This window comes from Phaethon aethereus (genome assembly GCF_964289735.1).
Source record: "Phaethon aethereus genome assembly, chromosome: Z".
Taxonomy (NCBI): domain Eukaryota; kingdom Metazoa; phylum Chordata; class Aves; order Phaethontiformes; family Phaethontidae; genus Phaethon; species Phaethon aethereus.
Window position 1 is genome coordinate 10631947 of NC_138577.1, and position 21900 is coordinate 10653846.

The window sequence follows — 21900 nt, forward strand, 5'->3', positions numbered from 1 at the left end:
GTGTCAGACCTGCAGAGGAGAAGCTTCTCGTAGCAGCAGGGAGACTGAAAGGTGTAAGGAAAAGAGAAATACCCTCTCTGAGGGTTGCGTTTGCTGTTAGGCTGGGCTTGTAAATGGAAGGCCATTTTCTGAAAAGCAACATGGGGATCAGGGAAACAGCAAGGGCAGTACAGAGAAGTCCTCATGGGATATTTCTGAGCCCTGAGGGGAGGTGGTTTCTAATAGCTTTTCCCAGGAGAATGACCGTAAGAGAATCCAAGAGGAGCTGGGATTTTGTGCACTGGCACATTACCCCTCGGTCAACATGGGAACACAGAGGTGGGCCAAATGGATGACACCCAGATGGAGGGGTGTTATAGCTCTCTGGCACATCCCAACACAGCTGGCAACAGATTTAGGGCAAAAATCCCCAGAAACCTTGCTCTGCGTAATAAAATCAAAAGGTAAATTGTGAGAGGTGGAAAAGGAGCCAGAGCACCATTCCCTGCAACCAGCCCAGCCCAGGGAGGGAGTTCCCACCATGTGTCCTGCAGAAATGAATGAGTCAAGGAGAAGTTACCACAGGCGCAATGGGGCATGCAGGTGTGCACAGGCAGAGCAGGAAAACAGCCTTCTTCCTTGGGTGATGGGAATGGGGAGGATAACTCAGGATACCTTTTCTACAGCCACAGTCCCCATGGGTCAGGTCAAACAGGTCCTCAGGAGTGGAGGTACCACAGACAGATTGACATGCTGAAGCCTGGCTGTGGCATGAGGAGAAATTCATACACTTGGAGCCTGCCTGAGCTGAGTGGCCTCTGCGATAGCAATTGGGTTTGGGTTGGGGGTTGCTCCTAGCTACTCCTTTCACCCGCCCTCCTTTTCTTCCTAAAGTGGTGTTATCTAGGGGTTATTCAGTACACAAAGGGTTTTCTGTGCCAAGGCTAGTTCGCTGAGTCACTAGGTGGAAAGCAAACCTCTGCCATCAGGGAGATAATGGGTGTAATGCAACAGCCAAAGGGCCCTTGCACAAGGCACTGGGTTCTGACAATGACCAGCCCCACGCCTGGCAGAAAGCTGTGGGCTTTTATACTCCCTGGGTATTAAAATTCCCTGGGCAGACACGGGATGCCAGCCCATGGCACGCTCAGGCTGGCTTCACCCCCTGCTCGTCCGGTTGGGAAACTGGTTCTGCAGTGTGACCAGGGAAACCTGGCCCCAGCAGTGCCTGCCCCAAATCCTCCCTTTGTGTGAAACAGCGTTGAACAGGCGCTTCCACTCACGCTTTTCCCAAAAAGGCTGATGAGCCACCCACACCTCTGTCTCACACGAACGGTGCATTCAGGAGATCCCCACTAATTACCAACGCAAACAACTTTGCACTGGTCCCTGGCAAGAGGAGACAATCACGGCGTCATGTTACTCTTATTGAGATCAGGCTTTGAAGCCCATACTAACACAAAGCTGCCATTGAAGTCAAACAAAAGACAACAGAATTGGACAAAATGGTCTCATAACTGGTCCTGGAAAGCCTTAGTCACACCCAGGTAATCCAGAATACTGTTTGATACACAGGCTGATGCCTCACAGGTGTTTTTTGTCACTGTAGGTAGAAGCACACAATTGCCCAAATGCACAGGGGAGGTGAGACCCTCCAGCTGCAGAGGAGTCCTCCATAGGCCATGGCAGAGGCAATACAGACCAGCACAGGCCTTCCTGCACCAGGGATTTCCTGGATCAGGGAACCGATGACGATTAATACACTTTGCACAACAGGACAAGGCTTGGAGGAGAACACTGCAAACTCTCGGGGTCAAACTATTCACCAAAGCCAAGGAATGGAAATTACTAATGGCACATTCTTGGCCAAACAACAATTATGCCGGTACAACATAGGCAGTGCACAAGAAGGGTTCCTGCAAGGCACTGGCCCATAAGTCCATATCCCAAGTCTTTGTCAAGTCACAGCTATAATGCAGGAGGAGTCAGCACTGACCCCCTTCATCCAGTGGTCTTCACCTGGTGATCACAGGAATCCACACTCAAATCTCTTCCTGAAGAAATCAAACCCAAAACTGAAGAGATCAGCCCCATGCTAACAGCCACCCTGAGTGTCAGATAGCCATGGGTGAGATTTCCACAGCTCTCCTTTGAAAAGCTTTCCCACTTTGCATGAAATAATCCAAAAGAGAAAGCGCAAGTCACCTCCATCAGAAAGGGCACAGCAGAGGGCCTTCAGCAGCAGAGCTAGTGAGAGCTCTTCGCCTCAGTTGTCTCTCAAGCCCACTTAAGCTTTGATGAGAGACTTGGGTTCAGGCCTCTGCAGGCAGGGAGGGAGCTGGACCTGGCTCTCCTGCAACCACATGATGAGATGGAGAAGTAAAAAGGTAAAACCAAGACAGCATCAGGGGAAGAAAAGGAAGCTAGCTGTAGGAGAGGACAGACTAAGACTACATGCCCTCCCCTACCCGGAATTAAGGGGGATGGAAATGGTGGGTATTTGGTTAAACACCTCCATTCTCAGACTAGACCATTTTAGGAATTTTGGGAATTCCCCTGCTGTGCATTGTATAGAGGCCAGACATGTTTCCCAGATGGGAAAGGCCACTGGGGCTAGAGGTGTCCCTGTCATAACACTCAAGTTGGGGCTAAACCATGACACATCTACAGCCTACTGCAGGAAAGATCTGGTTGCTGCTGCAGGATCACTAAAGCACCCACTGGAGTCAGGGTGATTTATGGGGACTTCTTAGGGAGCAGAGGCAGCCATGTGTTGCGAGTCCAAAATCACCCTCTGCATGAGGACCAGCTGCCCCCCAGCAGCCCCATGGCAGTGTCCACCCCACCCCGGGCTCTAGCAGAATAAAGAACCTATTTCTTCCTCCCCTTTTTTCTGGGGCCTGGTGCCTGGCTACAGAATGGCAATGGAAAGTGTTATATGTATATATATATTGGGAGAGAGGTAGCAGTGACCTTCACAGTGATAGTTACCACTTGACTTAATTATATAGACATCATTCTATACTTCTTGCCATAGTAACACATTTGCCAGGATATTTCTGTCATCTATTAGTTACCACAAGCATGAAGGCATTTTCAGGGCTCTGATCTACATGCACAAAGTCAGGCACAATGTAAAGCTGTGATGGAAATTGTCCACACCATGTGAAGGGAGGGTGCCCAAGGGATTTGCACCAGGCAAGAGCTTGGCTGCCTGGTCCAACTCGGCCAACAGACCTCTGGTTCTAGTGCCACTCCTGCTGCTCAGAAACTGTGTCTTATAGGGGACCCGTTACTTGGTGGGCACTCTTTGCAGGTTGCATGTCTGGGTTTTGACCAGAGCAGAAGCAGCAGTGTTCACCCCAGAGCCCAGGTGAGGTGCACTGCTGAGCCAGCCTGGTGATGCCCTGCCCACAGCTTGAGGCAGGGAAGGCTTTCCCTGCACCACCGCTCTTGCTGCTTTCCTGCAAGGGCACTGGAAAAACATCAGTGTGGTGCCAAGGGAGAGGCAGGCTGTCAGGCAGCTCAGCAAGCACGTCTCCTCTTTGTCATCTTTTTCAACATTTTACCTTTTTAAATCGATTTCTCATTTGCTGGAGCTTTGGGGCACCACTTGCTGCCCAGCCACCTCCTTATCTTCCTCTCTACAGCCTCTCTGGTCAAGGCTAATGAAGTGTTACAGGGGAAGCTGACATCTTCTCGGACACATCAGGCATGGGCAGAGTACCCAGGCCATGGAGGTAACATGGGAGCACTCACCTCCCCTTCCTCAGGTCAACCAGGCACTCCTTGCAGTTTCAACTGTTGCTGTGCACTCTCCTACCTCTGCATGTGGGGGCTGGCTCCTTCTCACATGGAGATCAATGATAAAAGCAGGGAATAAATAAAGTAAATTGAGAAAGATCAGCTCATCAGGCCAAGTGCAAACACCACCTAATCATCCGGGGAGCGTCTTGTAACGTGTAAACGGGAACTGATAGAGATCCTCTTCCAAGGGCTGAGCCTACTCATAACTGGCAGATTCCCTTGGCCAAAACCACCTCCTGCATATCTGGGTGTGAGCAATGCTATCTACCACTGCATCGTGCACAGCCCAGATCTCTCATGGGCCGTGGGCAATTCTCAAATTAGAGAGAATGGAAGCGTCAACAGCAGCAGATCTGTTGTCCTCATTAGTCCAGCATGTCAGGGAGCATTTCAGGATGAAAGTCAGGGGAGGAACGTGCATTTTTATCTTGTCACATTCTTGCATATGGAAGGGAAGAGCTGAATCTCTGTGATGAGCTCTGCCTAGCAGAGCAAGTCCATCTGCAGGACCAGCCTGTGGATCTCATGCTACAGCCTACTGAAACATCACCTTGGGAACATCTCTTGGGGTTCTCACCACAAAAGGGCTCACTGCCCAGCAATGACAACTACAATGGTGGAAAAACAGCATGAGTCAGGGAGTCAGGGCTGTCAAGGCTCTTCACAACTAGTCTCACCTACTCTTTTTTTTACCCTGGGGAAGCTGAGCCATGGGAAGCCACCTGAACACCCTCATAAGAAGTGCTACAGTGGGGAGGGTGCCCAGCAAAGCAGGTGGTCTCACACCTCACTTCAACTGCACAGGACATTGCTGAAGGAAGGGTCACCTTGGGATGTCTTCACTCAAGGGGAGATAATGAGGCCAGACAGCAGCAGGATGAAGCAATGACATGGGCAGCACAAAGGCATGAGCAGGAAAACCTGCTCTTGGGTCAGATTCCTTAGTCTAGGACAGGACACAGAGCTATGTCCCATTCCTGGCATTATTGCTGCTGAACCCTGTGGAGCAAATTCTGACATCCAGAGATCTGCAAGGCAGATGGACCGTAACCATCAAAGCTGACCACTGACATCACCCAGGCCAAGGAGTTCCACACCCAGCAATTCCCACTCCAAGCCTGTCCATCCTGCTTGGTGGAGGAGGTCTTGCTTTCAGAATGACACCAGATCTTGGTTGAAAGGCTATGCCACCCAGTGCAGAGCTGGGCAGGGATGCCACACGCAAGCTCTGCTTGATGGACGATGGTGGTAGGAAGCAGTTAGGAGGTAGCACAGGGAGAGCAGCCAGCTAACAGGGGGGTACAGCACTCAGTGGCCAGTCCTGCTTGTCCAGCACATGCTGGGGTACATCTTCTCAGCCCCACACAGCCTCCCCTACTCCAGCACTGTCCCAACATGCCTGGGATGCTCAGGGCAGGGGAAGAGCAAAGGAGTGGTGGGATGGCATGATGGTGCTCAACTTGCTTACAAGGGGCCTGGATGAATCAAACCTGCTGAGGGTAGAAAACGGGCTTGGCCTTAAAAGCATTTATGGGCCAACACATGCACATAGACGATAGGTAGGACTTCATCCGCTCCTCAGCTAGGTGTTACTGTGCTTACCACCTCAAAAAGGTGCCCAAAGAGCCTTTGCTGGCAAGGGACTGTCTGTTGGTCTTTGCAGCTCGTAGGGATGGGTCCCACTGTTGTACCCAACTCTGACTCCCTGCATTTTTTCCTTTAAGATTTTGCCTATTTCCTTGCTACCATCTTGATTGTCCCACTTCTGTCTGCAGTCTTACTTTTCCCAGTATGATCACTTCACCAGCACGTGCCCAGGGTATGGCAAGGTCACAGCTGGGACTTCAGACTTGGGGAGCAGAGCCCCGGCAGCAGGGGATTACACATAGATGGGGTTACAGAGAGATGAGGTGAGGGTGGAGAGGAGGGGGGGGCCTCTCCGTGCCTTTCGCTTGAGCTGTTCCACCTCACAAGACACATACAAAAAAAAAAAGTGTCCCTTGAGCCACAGAGTGCTGAAGAGCAAGCGCAGCTCCACCGTGAGTCACTTCTGCTTTATAACAGGAAGCTAAGCTGATGTTTCCAACCCCATGAAATGCAGAAGACAGTCTGGAATTGCCACTTCATGCCAGAGGAGCATCTCCTGTAGGATAAGAGACACACAGCCCCCAGGGACTGCACAAGCCAAAGTTCAGCTCCCAAGAGGAGCAAACACCATGGCACAGCTGATATGTAGTCCCCAGCTGAGTGTCTTGAGTGACATTCAGCAACATCCCTTTGAAGTCCCAGATTAATGGTGTCAGGGCAAACCTCACTGCAGAGCCAGGACTTAACTTGCACATAGAGAGCACATGCAGCATCCAACCATCTGCTGGAGACCACTCCTTGGAGGTGTTACTGCTAAAATCCCAGGTGGATTAAAGATACAGGAACTTCTCACACTACTGCCACACTCACACTGGAAAGACTAAATCCAAACCTACCCTCAGAGCAGCCTGTGTCCTTTGTGCTGATGCAGAGAGAACAGCATGAGAAGTTTCTACCTGCTTTGCCCTTCCGAGCCCCTCCCCTTGTGTCCCAGGAGATGTGACAGGGTGCAGAAGCAGCATTCGGAATGACAGTGCTTGGAGACATACAGAACTCAGGAGCCCATCTAGGGCCTCTCTGTTCCCACCCCAGGACCCAACGGTGGTCACCCAGCCCCAGTAGAAGGCCAATGGGAAGGTAGGTGATGACCTCCAGCCCTCCCAGCAGCTTCACCAACCAAGTAGACACATGGGCTTGAGCAGAATGGGCACAGCTCATGCAGGGGGTTCTCCTCTCAGCGTTTTGCAGACCTTTTTTGGGGTAACACAGGTTCAGGCTGTCATAGCAGGCAGTGCAAAAGTAACCTGAAGCCCAAGGGTTTAACTGGAGATGGGTACGCTGCAGAAGGCAGCTTGGGCAAATCAGAGGGCAGTGCAAACTCTACGCTCCTTTTGATGCTACATATATGCCCCCCACTCCCATGTTAGGTATTTTTGTTGGCAATACACACAATACAAAAAAAAGACATGGCTGGGATCTGTGTCTTCTTGATAACTTGGTGGGGGTGATCCCCAAGCAGACCTCGGCTCCCCTGGCACCAGCATGTTGCAACACTCCTGCTGTGCACGCTGAGCTCCTCATCGGAGCTGCTCAAACCCCAGCAATTCAGGGACAAGCAAAACAGTTTTCTCCTCTCAGGAGCCCTGAATGGCTGCTCTAGAAGTGAACTCACCTTTGCTGTCTCTTGCAGCTCCCAATGGAGGCTGCTGAGTTTTTTTCCAGGAGAGCAAGACCTTCCCAAGGGCTGCAGCAGCTGTGCCGGCACGGCCGAGGTCTGCCCTGGATCACACCAAGACCCATTCACCCCAGGGGTACTGCTTCAAGCTGTAAATCCCAGCCCGAGCGATGCCTGCCAGTTCACATGGCCCAGACAAAATTCCTGAAGAAAAACTAGTACTAATAAATAAAGTTTTTCTGGCACAAGCCAGAAGGAGGTTGCTGAGCTTTGCACAGAAACCAACCAACAATGTTGTGGTTTCAGATGAAACTCAAGACACGTAAGTCCTTTGGCCGAGTTTCGACGCCAGGTTTCAGTGTCACCCTCCGCAGCCAGAGCCATCCACCACTGCGGGACACGGCCCAGGCAGCACCAGCAGACCAGGCTGAGGGCTGGGAGCACAGATGGCCTCCTGGACCCTCCAAGGCTGGAGGAGTCGGGCTGGTTCAGGAGGTGGAGGGGAGTTGGTACACCCCACACCTGCGATAACGGGGTGCCCCAGCAGCCCGCAGGTCCCAGATTTCAGCTCGCTCTCCGTAAGGTGGCACGAGGCAGCCCAGCCCTCTCCAGCTTGCACCAAGGACGCAGCAGAGGTGCACGGGGGTGGCACCTGGCTTGCAACCCACAACACCCAGCTGGGACCTGGACGGGCAGCCCACGTGCCCCTCCACCACCAGCCTGAGCTGCTGCGATGCCCGTGCTGCCTGACGGGCCCTGGGGCACCTCCATGCTGCCCACTCTCTCCCCCCACTGGTGGCATTGCCAGCAGGAGCTGCAAGCCCAGAGAGGCACCCAGCCCCTCCATCTCTTCTCCTGCATCACCGAAAGACTGCAGCTTGTGGATGCAGGGCTGCTCGCTGCTAAGCACCATCTCCTCCTCCCCCACTACCAAATAAATCTTCCCCCCTGCAAAACCGCAGCCAGCCCACCCTGTATTTCCAGGGGTGACCGCCTTGCAGGGGAAGGCCCTCTGCTCAGGCAGGGTCCTTCTGCTCTTGTTGCAGGAGGGACAGCAGCTTCACAGCGTCCCACGTCCACGGAGCTGCCCCACGGCGGCACGCCGACACCCGGGGCTGCAGGAGGGGCCTCGCAGAAGTGCAGTAGGGCTGATAGTTTATCTTGGATGACTCCCGAGCACCGGCAGTCCTGCACCCCTTGGAAGAAAACCCTCTTGGCAGCTTTGAATGTTACTCTTCAGGCACAGCGGCAGGCGTGTGGAAATCCTTTCCTGCTCGGGAACAAGCTATTTGTGAGATGCTGCAGTGCTCTTCCCAGCCTCCGAAGCCCCGAGGCAGCGTCAGCTCCTCCTCAGAAGAGGGGCTAAGAGCAGCTGGAGCCACGTCCCTGCTCCCGGCCCTACCAAGGACTTGCCCCGTCACCTCCACAAGCCTCACAGCAGCCAGCTGAGACGGGAAGATAACGCAGTTGCGTCCCTGCACCGCCAGACCGTGGTTGTAAGGCATTTTCCAGCGCTTTTCGCATACAGGGGGCAAAGAGCGCAGCCGTGCGGGGGAGCTGACGGATTTGGTCCCTGCCACTGCTTTTCCCCAGCACGGCAGCACCATCAGTGCTGCGATCCCACCCTGGGAAGCACAGCACCTTGCTGGGGCGAGCAGGGATACTAAACACAGTTTTGGATGGTTTTGTGGAGGCCTGAGACAAGGTCCATGCCCACGGCAGGAGAAGGGGTCCTGCAAGTCCATCTCACCGCGAGCCAGCACGGGCAAGAAAAGGAGCTGGGCTGGGACTCTGCAGAGCCCAGATGAACCCTCCTGCCTCGGATGACAGGGACAGGCTTCCCCCATTTTTGGGGTCATTCCAGGGCTTTTCTGCCACAGTAGGACCCACAGCTGTGATGTACCACCCCATCCTTGCCCGGGACCCCTTGCTCCCCCCAAGCTGCGGCTCACACCCTCCATGTCTCATCCCGCCTCCCTCCAACTGTCGGTGCTTCAGGGCAGGGAAAGGATCTCACTGCCTCTCCACGATGGGCTGCGGCAGATCGCTGGCACTAAAAAAATTGCAGCTCCTGACGAAAAACATCACCATCACGGGGCAGGAGCTGCGAGTATTACTCACCCGGGGAATTGCTTTTGGCTGGGTCGGAAGGGGCCGGGGCAGGAGCTGCAGGGATGAAGACCAGGAGCCCCTGCTCTTTGCTACCGGCTGGTGACAATATGGCATGGGCCACTGGTCCCCCAGCTACCTGTGCCAGGGTAGGGCCTGTGGTTCCCCAACACCTCACCATCCCACAACAGGTACCCTGAAGAAGTGAAGGAAAATAGAAGGTATAGGGCAGGTATAAGTCAGGGCAATATGTTGCCCTGCATCCATGCAAGGGAGGGGCACAGGGGTCTGTTTTGACAGACATAGGGGAAAGGAAAGGTCCTTGGGGTGGGGCTGCCAGGGGAAGAAGGGACGAGGTCCTGGCACCCCGGCCTCCGGAGGAGGGTTACCCTTCCACAGCCCCAGGTTGGCGTGGGAGGGAGCCTGGGATTCGGTTGCCCACTGTTCCACCCGGCTGAGCCTTTAGCAAAGCTGATCCCCACCGACAAGACCCAAGAGCGAGAGCTGGTGCGGCCCCACACTGCGGGACGCCCCTCATACCGGGCGGTCCTGCCCGTGAGCCCGGATCCCACTGGATGGAGGAAAGCCACCCACCTGCCCCCTCCACTCTGCCTTCGGTCTGGGGGAGGTCCTCGCCCAGGAGGGGGTCTGCTGCTCCCTGGTGTCACTAGGGAGCTGGCTGCCCACCAGTAATAAGATGCCTCTCATCCCTCACCTTGTAACACCACCAGGGTCTCCAAGCATGCAGAGGAACATGGTTACCCTGTGGCAGCATCTCCAGCCCACGATCAAAGTCTCACCCTTAACTCGAGGCAGCTCAACCTTCAGCAAAACCAAGCTCAGCTCCCACAAGTTTTGGTAGGGAAGAGCCAGCGAGCTACAAACTCGCAGCCTGGCAGAGCCACAGCTGCAGTTTTCCTCCCAAACACTGCAATCCTTAACATTTTAATATGCATGGAAACAACAAGAGACTTAGCCAAAAGGGAGAGACTCCAGCTAATAAATCAACACACGTTGAGGCTCCTGTCATACCCTTTGCTGGCACCTCCCTCAGCCTTTCCAGGCACATCCAGAAGCAACACAAACAGGAACAGTCTGTCTGGTACCTTCAGCAGTGCAGGAGCCATCAGCACAAGGCACGAGGGTTTCCGTGCCAGCTCATGGCAAACACAGGCCACCAGCACCTTCGTTAATGGCCGCAAACAAAGCTCTGAGGAGCAGATCCCCCTGCTCTTGCTCTCTGGTGGGAGGCAGCGAGTTTGCTGAACCTGGTCACAACACTCAGCAGGACAGCAGGGAAACGTATTGATCCTTGATGCATCCCCAGTTCATTCCTCTGCAAGAGCCCACCATGGCATCACCAGCCACGCAGCACCTCCACACCACGCTCGTGGCCGATGCTTATTTTTCCCCTCATGGCTGCTTGAGCCTTTAAGCAGTTGGGTTTGGTGAAAAGGCTTCACAGCACCAGAAGCTACATCTTTGCGCCAGCCAAGGTTCATATGGTTTGAGCAACTTGCAGTTTCCCCCTGCTCCCCCAGCACAGCCCTGGGGTGCCAGCAACCAGCATCTCTTCCCCAGACCCTTTACAGATCACATTTCTCTCATTTTTCAATCCCCCCACCCCCCAACCTTTTGATTTTTCCTTCCCTGTGTGCACCCTGCACTTGGTAAGCGTCACCCTCATCCCTTGACACTCTGCCTTTCTGAGGAGACCACATGCATCAAAAGCTGCCACCTGCTTCCCTACTGCTGCTTCCAGCAAGCTGCTGCCTTGGCCAGGAAAAACCACTTCAGGTCCAGAGCATTTTCCTGATCACAGAAACCCCAGCAAACAAGCCACCCCCCAGGATGGGGAGTTCCCACAAGCGACAAGGCTGCTGTGGGAATCGCAAACTAGGGGAGGATATTCACTTTCTGTGCCAAAAAACTGGCAACCGCTCCTTCCCAAGCCAGCCATGGAAATTTGGCCTAAGGGTTTTCAAAAATGACCAGTTGTTGTGGGTGCCCCAACAAAATGTTTGCTACAAATACCTTTATTTCCAGGAAACATATGCTTCTTGCATTCAGGGAGTCAGCCTGAAACTAGACAGCCATGGAGACCCCAGAGCACCTCCAAAAAGATCTTGGTGAACTGTTCAGCAGGCAGGCAAACCCCACAGCGCTCATCCTGCTCTGATCTTCCCATCGTCCCAACTGTGTTTCATCAACTTGTTTCCCCAGCTTCATTTCATAACCCTGCGATTGCCATGCAAAACTCTCAAGGGCACCTAGCAAGCAGCGTTCTGGTGGTAAAAGAAAGGCTCCATCCACCAACCCCCCCTCTCCTGAGCCAGCACCAGCTGCCTCCCAACAACCCCTTTTTCAGAGAACATCCTTGCAAAGCACAAGCTGACCCTTTCAGGGGAGAGCTGCCCAAGAGTGGCTCAGGAAAAGGCCCAGAAGGACACACCAACTTGTGGGAAGGTCTGCTAGAAAGCAGATACTGTTGACCCCTGTCTTGGCTGACTCCATCCACCTGCTAAGCGTATCAACATCCCTCCAGCCCAGCCTTGCATTTGGAAACACCTCCCCATTTGTGTTCACCCCCCTTGCATGGGAGACTCACTGTAAAGATCTTCAGAGGTCTCCTATCTCTCTACAAAATCAATGTGGTATCAAGACCTACGCGTCCAGAGCGGTGGCAACACTTCAAATCCTGTTGCTATCGCCTCAGCTCCAGCACTTCCCTCCCTTTCCCCTTGTCCTGCCTCTTGCGACATGACAAGGCATGGGCTCTCCAGGTCAGCTCTGTGTTTGAACAGCTCTTGTTTATGGCTGGGACCACAGCTAAGTAAACACCTGCAAGCAAGCGAGCACCCACTCGCTGCTCTGGAAGTGGAAACCCAGCACAGGTTGTCAAACAAGCGTGCTCTGAATAACCCGGGCCCTACCCCAGCTTTCACAATAGAAATTAGTCACAGCACACCAAGAGCAGTAAATTGGGCAACAGAGATAAAGTTTGCAATGGAGACGTCACCTGTCCTCTTAAGTACCCGAGACACCCCTTTCCTTTGACTCCTGCCTTTCCAGACCCGTTAGAGGCACAGGGACCCTCTGCTCCTGAGGCAGAGCTGCTGTGCATTTTGCTTTAGGTACCAACTGTTGCTCAAAAAGTCAGAGAGCACCAACACCCACTCCCTAAGAGCATCGCCAGGCTTTCCAGCTAAATTTCAAGGTGATTTTGTCCACCCACATTGGCAACAGGTGTCTTATTTAGCAGATGATAAAACATGACACAGAATTTGCAACACCATACAAATAAGGTTTCCAGAATGGCTCAAAGGTGCTTTTAAACATTTGGATACTGGAGGATTAAGGGCACTGAGGAGCTAATCTTCCTCGGAAAGAGGAGGCAGGAACCCATGGATCAACCAAGGCTTAGGCAACGTGAAAAGCATGGGAAGCACAGCTGGGATAATGTGTTATTTGGGTAACTTTTGCCGACACAGATGTATACGCTCCAGGTGACATAAGCTGGGTGAGCAGTGGTCACTTTTGCCAGTCTTAAATGCATTTATTTCATACCATTATCTGTCACCAAAACAGACCTTTACAGCAGCAAACATCTGCAGCACAGGCCTGACCTCGGCTCACATCTGGCTGCTGAGCATAGTGGCCTTACCTTGTGAAACATTAGCAGGTTGGTACTTGTGTGAGTGTTTGGTTACGAGTGAGTTCGTTTATCATCAGTTAACTTGGTATCGTTACTTTTGCAGAAGGCTAGCCTGGACACTGCCCAACACTTTGCCGCAAGCTGCAAATGGCAATGTTTTACCCAAGGATGGAGGAGCAGAGAAGAGTCCAAAAGCATAAAAGTAGATAAAAACAGAGCTGCTGCAGGAGTACCCCTACAGAGTATGCCCTTCGCATACCTCACAAGCTACCCTGCCATGAGAACTGGGTAGGACAGGGCAGTGGGGATTACAGCACTGCTCAGCTGCAAAAGCAGAGACCACCTCTCCATAAATACTGCCAGGCAGGGAATAAGCCAGTGAGGGGCCACACCCCATGACGGCCCTGGGGAAGGGTGAGCAGGACCTTCCCATCTGCCTGGTGCAGCAGCATGGCTGGAGGAGCTCTGCTCACCTGCGAGCTAACACAGACTCTAGCACACGCCTCTGCCCTAGGGAAAAGCAGGCATATACACAGCAAGGAGAGGGCCTCAGCCCAAAACGATTTACATCCGCAACATACAGCAAGGGGAAAAGCAAGGGCAGGATGGGGCATGGAGGGGACAAGCAGAGCTCTGGCACAAGCAACTGTTGCAGCAACTCAAGCATTGTCCAACAGTTTTATTGGCAAATTTACCAGATCCCAATGTCAAACTGCGCATCTGGAGTGAAGGTAGACAGGCACAAAGAGCAGGCTGACTACCGAGGAGACTTACAGTCATCACCGAAGACAGACTGGGTGATTCCAACATCTAAAGGATGATAGAACAAAGAGAAGCTTAAAAATTAATCCTTCACTGCTTCTGAAACCTGTCGAAATCACTGCCTGCATCTCGTTTGCCAATGGACCTGTCAGCAGCTCCTTAGGCCGCAGGGGTCATGGTAGCAACAAAAAATGCTGCTTTGTTCTTAGGTTTGAGATCTGTTTTCCCCGCTAAGTATTTTAAATGTTTTCAGTTTAGATGTACTCAAAAAGCTCTTGCAAACAGATGGGCAAAAGATTTCATCTACAGCCTCCCTCAGCCACTGGCACAGGGAAGGAAGAAAATTTCTTGAGATTTTAATATAGCAGATATATCCCAAAAAAAGGGATGCTGCCCAGGTGTATCTATCCCATAGGACACACTGTGCCTCCAAACACTGTATAAATGGCCATCAAGTAAACAGGATCAGCCCCATGCCACACCTCTGCCACAGCCCACTTTCAGAGAAAAACATTTGAAAAATAAGTTGTGAATCTCCTCCACAAAGCCGTGGGCCCACTTCCCAAGAGCTGGAGAGGCCAGTAGGTCTTGAACAGATTTAACATCCCAGCCAAAATGCTCCTTACCAAGCAACAACTAGATATGAAAGTGCCCGAACATCCACTTGCCTTTCCAATCTTGACCTGATTTTTGTTTCTGCAATATCTGCTGTCTCCAGACAGTCTGTTTCATTTACTCTGTATGTGATTCACCCACACTTTACTGTTGGAACACAGCACACTGCCTCCATCAGAAGAGGGGACAGGACTAGTGCATTCGCTCCCTTTTATTTCTCTCTCCTTCTCCATCAGGAGTCCCCATGATCAAGAGAAATAATCCAATGCCCCTGCTCAGAGTAAGGTCACCTAGAGCAGGCTGCCCAGGACGATGTCCAACTGAGTTCTGAGTATCTCCAGTGATGGAGACTCCACCACCTCCCTGGGCAGCCTGTGCCAGTATTCAACCACCCTCATGGTTAAAAAAGCATTTTAAGTAGAATTTCCTGCATTTCAGTTTATGTGTCTCATCCCACCACTGGACTGAGAAGAGCCTGGCTCCATCTTTTCTACTCGGCCATCACGTGTTTATACACATTGGTAACATCCCCCTGAGCTTTCTCTTCTCCTAGCTGAACAACCTCAGCTCCTGCGACCTCTCCTTGTATGACAGAGGCTGTAACCCCTCTATTATCTTCCTCATCCTTCATTGGACCCACTCCAGTGTGTCCATGTCTCTCTTATTGGGGAGCCCAGCACTGGGCACAGCATGCCAGATGTGTCTCACTGGGGCTGAGTAGAGGAGAATAACCTGGTCATTTTTGAATGGCTCAGTGTTTCTTTGGTTTTGCTAACCACTGGAATAACAGCAGCTGCTATGAACTCTCTATTTAACTAAGAAACTGCCTTCCCAATGCACAACTCTGCCAGAATTTTCAGGCCTCGACATTTCCATGTGAAGACAGCTTTGCTTCCTACAATGAACAAGAACACTTTCAAAAACTTTATCCCATCTTTATACTTTCTTCACAATAAAAAGGCATTTGTATTCTTGAAAACAATAACAGGTCCCATAACTTTTCTGAACAAGGCATATAAAGATAAATAGATGAAAACACAGTTCTGTGATTTTAAAAAACCAAAGCCTTTCCTAGGATTGATTTATAAAAAGGAACAGTCCCAGAGTGAACAAACGCTGCTTCAGGACGGGTCCCTCTGACACTTCTCAGTGGCCTCAGATAGTCCATTTCTCTGTACGAGCTTCCACGCTTTTGACTAGGCCTTCTCCCAAAACCTCGAAGTCCTCCAGAATTGCCTCCACATTAGGAACACAGACCAGCTCATTGTTCAGAGTTGTCACCATCCTTCCTTTCATGCTGGAGACCTGCAGGACATACACATACGTTGCGAAAATGGAAGCATCCACTCAGAGTTGCTTCACAACCTCTGCAAGCCCCAAACAGGAGAAGAAAATTGATCTCTCGCCGCATCACATCCAACCCCTGCCTCACCACTACACTCAATTTTCTAAGCTTCACTTCTCAACACAATCCTTGCTCATTAGTAGAGCTAATAAACAGCAATAGTGGTCCTTCCAGCCCCTTTTAAGATTTACCCTAGAGCCACAGTCCAACGACCGCAAGGAAGAGGAGCAATAGCCAGGGCATGGTGGACATGGGAAAAGGATGTGCATGGAGAAGGTTGTGTAAACAGAGCAGACAGGGTATGCAAAAGGGACCACACCATGACCCCACATAAGAGCTGCCTGGACTCTGTTGTTGGTTGTCAACACCTTGAGTGGGAAGAGATCCTTGGTTCTACCAGTAAAAACACCCCTCAAACTTAATCAAGCCACCCTCAGCTCAGACACAAGCATCTCCTCTCATTTCACCACTGTGAGCAACTGCGTTTCACAACTGCAACAGGCTGAATGGCCAATGCCCTCTGGCCATAAAGAGAAGGGAGATTAATCACCCAGAGACTGACAGCAGAAGAGCCTGGGCTGCCAACTCTGAGCCATGAGTCACTGGTTTCTTTGCGTCTTTACTTCATAGAAAGCAGCATGATCACTCCAGCGTGCCTCACACCTAGCTTAACCACCCTCTAGAGTTTGCCAGCCCACGCAGTGTAGCTGGAAAATATCTCCGTACATCAATAGGACTTAGGGACTATGAACCTAGGCTTGCCACCACAGCTTCTTGTGGGTTGGGTATTTCTGAGTAAGACAGCCAAAGCCATGAGAATGGGACAGCCTGCTGCACCCACCAAATGTCTTTCACACACAAGGCACCGCTCATCTCCCAGGAGGGGACCAGAGTAGAGCACCTGGGACAGAGAACTCTGTTCTGACCCACAATCACGGTACTGGGGCTTGTCCAGGGACACATGTTCCCTTCTCAGCTCTGCTGATGACTGAGGGCACTGTGGCGACAGCCTTGTCTTGGTTTCACCCTTTCTAAAAAGGAACAGAAGTATAAACTCCATTTCTCAAAGGGTTTTGGGACTGACAAGAGTTAGACAAAGCAATTACAACACAAAAAAGCACCCTGCAAGCTTTCAGGGCATAAAGGTAACGTGAATCTTAAAGCTGTTCTTGACTCACCTTAAAAGGCTGAGGCTGAAAGCTCAGAGGTTTCCACAAAACCGCAATCACCTCCCCACCATGCTTGTCATAGAAGAACAAGGCGAGATCACTGAAGGCTTCCTGGGTAGAAAGCAAACAGAGGTTGTGTCAGACATCCCAAAGCCAGAGCCCACGCCTGATTCAGTCTCCTTACAGAAACACACAGTAGCTCCACACCAGCCAGGACCAAAACTGCAACTCATCCAGTGGATTCCCAACAAGAAAAGCAACTGGCAGCCTATGGACAAGTCCTACGTGCCTCCTGCTGCCTCTTTTCCGCCAGCCTTGATGGATACAGTGCGCTGCCTCCAAGTTTTGCACGCAGATCTCATCACTGAATATCTCTTGCTGCCCCAGAGAGCAGAAACATGATCCACCAGCTCCCACAGGCCTGCAAGAGCACCCAGAAATCAGCATCCAGCTTTAAGACATGGGACTCCTTAGGTGACAACCCACTGAGTGTTCCTCACCACAGTCCCCCATAAATTGGATCTGGCACTATCAAGCTGTCCTATCCCAGATTCCAACAGCCATGTCCAACACTTCAGGGTGCATCAGATGGCAAGAGGCAGGCCCTGCCCAGCAGGCAATCCTGCCACAATACATTTCGCTACATGACAGCAAAAAACAACCCCAGTCAAGGATCCTTCGCTGGATGCCAGCATCTCGAGCTCTGCAATCTGTGCAACAAAGGTATCAAAGTTCCTTCTTTCCCCAGGACAAACTCCACATGTGCTATCAGCACAGTGTCCCAGAAGGAAACATAACAACGGAAACTTTAAGTAACACAAAGTCTTGTGAGGTGCAAAGAGACGGAATGCTTCATGGCAGCACTGCAGGAATGTGTCCACCTTGCCTCTGTGTTTCAGCAGCTGTGTCAATAAGTAGCTCCTTTGGTGGTGCTTGGCAGGAGGGTTCAAAAAGAGATCTTGCATAGAGATGACTGAAGTCCACAGTCTGGTTTCCCCCAAGCCCACGCAAGCTGGATTCCCAGCACTAGAAGAAGGCAGGAGATGAGCATTGCAGCAGAAGTAAACAACGCTGTGTGCAAGCCACTTTTCAAACCCAAAAGTCTGGCCTTACAGCTCAGCATCCAACATGCTGGGCCCTGGAGATATGCATCCTGAGCACAGCTCAGCAAGACAGCCAAGAAGCTGCTTCCTGACACTTGTTCATCTTGGTGATTAACATCAAGCAATGGCACATGTTTACCAGGCAAGAGCAAACAGCCTTCAGCATCAGTACAGGACAAGTTTCCACACTCAGCCTCACCAGTTTTGGGGCAACCTACTGCAAGAAATACAGACCCTTTGCTCCCTCTTCATTCTTCTCCTCCAGCCCCTTAGTTTCCGCAGCTGCAACTCAGCCACACTCTTACAAAGAGATGTCTCTGCTGGCATCATTGTATCATGAGCTTTTCACGAGGACGTACATGAAAAGAAAATCAACATCAAAGGCAAGCTTGGAAGGGGTCTTGTAACAGGATTGCAGTAGGGGGAAAAAAACATAGATCGGGTTGGTATTACCAGGGAACCCAAAGGGTGGGGTGGCATTTTAAGAGTAAAGACCTAATAAGTGGGGAGGGTTGTTGTAGTCTGCAACCTTCAGAGCCAAATTTATGAGTTCAGATTTGAAGTATCATAAACAGACGGCAACACAATTAGGCCATCAAGCTAGGAAGATCCCAAGACCTGCCAGTTCATGCCACTTCATGGGATCTTCATGGGGGCAAGGCTGGTCAAGGCAATATCTCACCACACTGGCTTGAAAAACCACTATCTAAAAATACACCGAGAAAGAGGCAACCCGCTCTGGTGTTTCTCATCTGAAAGCAATGAGTTATGCTCAGCGCCCAGTCAACAGGGAACACTCCTCCTTTTGCTGAAAGGCAAACAGCAGGAAGGAGGGAAAGCTCAACAAAGGGCAAGAAAGCTCACAGCACACTGACCACCAACATCCAGCTTTCTGAACTAGAGGGGAGCAGAGCATTTAAGAACCTGAAAAAGCACCACTACTCTACAGGGTGAGGTCTTCAGTGCCACGTGATGCTCCCTGCAAGAAAGGTTATCTTTTTACAGGCATGTCTTGCTGGACAAGAGACAGGAGCATTTGCAGGAAAGGAGCCTTCCCAGCCTCAGCTCATTTTCTAATAAAACCATTGCTTGGCCTCATACCCAGCACCTTTTATCCAGAAAGCAGAGAGCAGAGGGGCACCTTTTATCCAGAGAGCAGAGGGTAGATGTTAAAAGGATGGCACTCAAAATCACAGCAAAGGGCCAGCTTCTGCACTTGTGCTGCTCCCAGGATCGCCCACATGACAGCGCTTGGGCCGCCTCCACCCATCTACACAGATGCACATTCGACTACTTGGGAAACTGCAGCATTAAAAGGGTCTGGTGTATTAGTCACCGCACTTCTGTTTGTACAGAGGCTTGGGGAGTAAAAGCAAACAGAGTTCACCTCCCTTTCCACATCCCATGTTCCATGCCCAGTGCCACTGGGCTTGCCTGAACCTGCAAGCACCTTTTTCAAGGGAAAGTTTAGGAGAAAAGGGAGAAAAGGCAGGGTGTGTATTTGAACCCCTACTCTCCTCTCAAGCTGCCCTAATCTTTGGTTGCAATTCAGCTTTAAAGGCCCAGGGAAAGCTCTCCCTGCTCAGGAGGATCCCCTGCCATCAGCAAAACTTACAGCTGGTTCCCATCTTGCCGAGGCACGGGGGACCTGCAAGCTTGGGGCTGTGATCTGGAGAAGCCTAATGGTGTGGGGAAGGGGTACATGGTTCCTGGAAGGTTAGCTCAAGGTCTGCAAGGAGGCATCTGGGTTGTTCAAATGAAAGGATGGAAGAAGGTGGCAAGTAAAACAATACCCTGATCTAAAATGGGATTACTGGATTAAGCAGCTCAGGCTGAAACATGGATTTTGCAATGAGGTAAGTGCTCATTGCTAGTTAAGCAACTACATTGTTGTTTAGGGGTGGGTTTTTTTGACCTAACCATTTATCCACCCATATTTTCACTGCTCCTGCTTACACCCAGAGATTGGTCTGATTGCATCAGAACTGCTAGAAAAGGAGGAGCCACTTTGGGAGGTCTCTGCACCCAAAATGTGCCCAGCAGCTCTTCCTGGTGCGAGGCAGTTCAAGTGACAAATGTATCAATCAACATTTGCTCAGTGCTTAGAACACTTCAAGTGCTCTCAGCAAGGAATCTACATAAAACCACATTAAAGCTACTTACTCCCAACAAATGACTATGTTTGTGATTAACACTTTAAGGTCCTTGTCATCCTATTGTGACCTGCCCTGATGCTCTCAGATTACATGATACAGACAGAGCAAGAGGCACTGTCAAGAAAACCAGGCTGGGGTTACTTCTGTGTCAGAGTGGTTTTAAAGGAGAAAAGAAACCTGTGTGTTGGTTTTGGGATTCACGTGGTAGGTAGAAGGTATTTCAAACTACCCAGACTTTTCCAAGTTTTTACCCAAACTGATGAGTGCCTCACCACAGTCACAGGCACATCCTTTTCCCAGGGGTTTGGGGCAGCGGCAAAGAAATATGGTAAGTAAAAAAGCCACCCATGTTCTCCTGGCTGCATTAGCAAACATGCCTCATCCACCAGTCCTCCAAACCATCTGTGATGAAGGTCTTCAGTCACTTTCTATGGGATGAATCCAAGGCAGACCTTTAGGAAGGCATTACCAACACAGGAGAAATATAGCCACAGGTACCCTCTGAGCTCACCCACAGAGTGATGCCTCGATATGCACATGCATGCCTGTGTGCATCCACCCTTAACCCTGGGTACTAGGCTAACGGTCATGTAGCTGCTCTGAAGTCATAAAAGCAGGGAATTTCCTACCCGTTCTGCCCCTCTAAGGGCACAGATCCAGACCGGAAGGTTTCCTCCATGCTGTGAGAGCCCACAGAGCTTTTTCAGTTTGTTTCTGCCTGTCTAGAAGTCTCCATGGGAGGAGTCAGGCCTGTCAGTCAAAACAGGAAAGGAGCAGTCTGACCTGAAAAGATTTCACCAGTTCCAGCTACCTCCAATAACCACAGCATATATATTGTAAGAGACAGAGAACTTTTAATATCATTAATTCTTTCCTAGCATGCAGCAGCAAGATACACATTCTTACACTGCGGAAGGAGGAAAGTAAAGGGCTGTAAGTCTTCTAGATAAGTCTTGTCTGAAGGTGCAAGAAATGCAAAACATTGCTTTAGAGGAAAGAATGTTTACAATAAAGTAGGAAACATTTTTCTGCTCATCTGCACAGGAAAGATATTCCATGTACAAGATGGGCAGCTCCTCTGCCATGAGCTCTGATAGACATGTGCAGCCAGAGAAAGCTAAATCTCAGTGAAAGGGAGCGCTTCACATTCAGTCACCCACTGAGACCAAAGATCTAGTAAGAAATGTTAGGACTTTTAAACAGCCACTATAGACATGGCACAGGCAGCTTCATCCAATTTCTCCTACCATGACAGAACAGCTCTGGACCCCAGAAAGGTGACCAGAGCCTTTGGGCTTCGTGAGCTCCTGAATGCATGCAGATGTGCATGGCAAGTATATCCACAGGACCCACTGGATGTGGGGAGAAAGATTGCCCCTTGAGCTCAAGGACAGCTAAGCCACCCTGGACTAAAACCTGCACTGATGGAGCCTTCCCACGCAATGTGCCGAGCAAACGGCTGAGGGTTCTCCAGCTTGACAGCCACCACAACACAGACCAGCAGTCACGACAGAAATCTCACAGGAGCCCCATTTAAGACCCTTAAACTTAATTTAGCCTTGCTGGAGAATCCCCATTCAGACCAGGCCCAGGGTTTGCTCACTGAGGTGCTTGAGAACATAGGCTCCAGGGAGATTGATGATGGGCGGAAGCTCCAGGGAAGCCCTCTCTGCAGGATGACTGGCACCTGCTTTACCTCAAAAACATCTGTCTACAAAGCCTTCTCATCTGGACAGACTCCCAGAACAGGCCTTTTCTATCAGATCTGTCCTGGAATTGAAGAATTTGCTGTCCGAATCCCATGATCAGCCTTTCATCTCTACCCAGAGCCTCCCAGGCACCAGAGCAACTTGACCAGACCAGCTCCTGCAGCCTATCTCCTTGGAACAGGAAAAATTAAAGCAGTCAGGACTGAACACCTCCCCTCCTTTCATTTTC

General features: G+C 51.0%; 1 protein-coding gene across 1 annotated transcript in view; it reads right to left on the bottom strand.

Annotated features, from left to right (window-relative positions):
• Positions 1-15344: 15344 nt before the first annotated feature.
• NOL6 (nucleolar protein 6) overlaps positions 15345-21900 on the bottom strand; it is a gene marked incomplete at both ends in the record, with an annotated part of 28475 nt that continues 21919 nt past the window's right edge. The window contains 2 exons of the mRNA XM_082013733.1: positions 15345-15494; positions 16713-16814. Of these exons, the coding sequence (XP_081869859.1) occupies positions 15345-15494; positions 16713-16814 (252 nt within the window). The remainder of the gene's footprint in view (positions 15495-16712; positions 16815-21900) is intronic.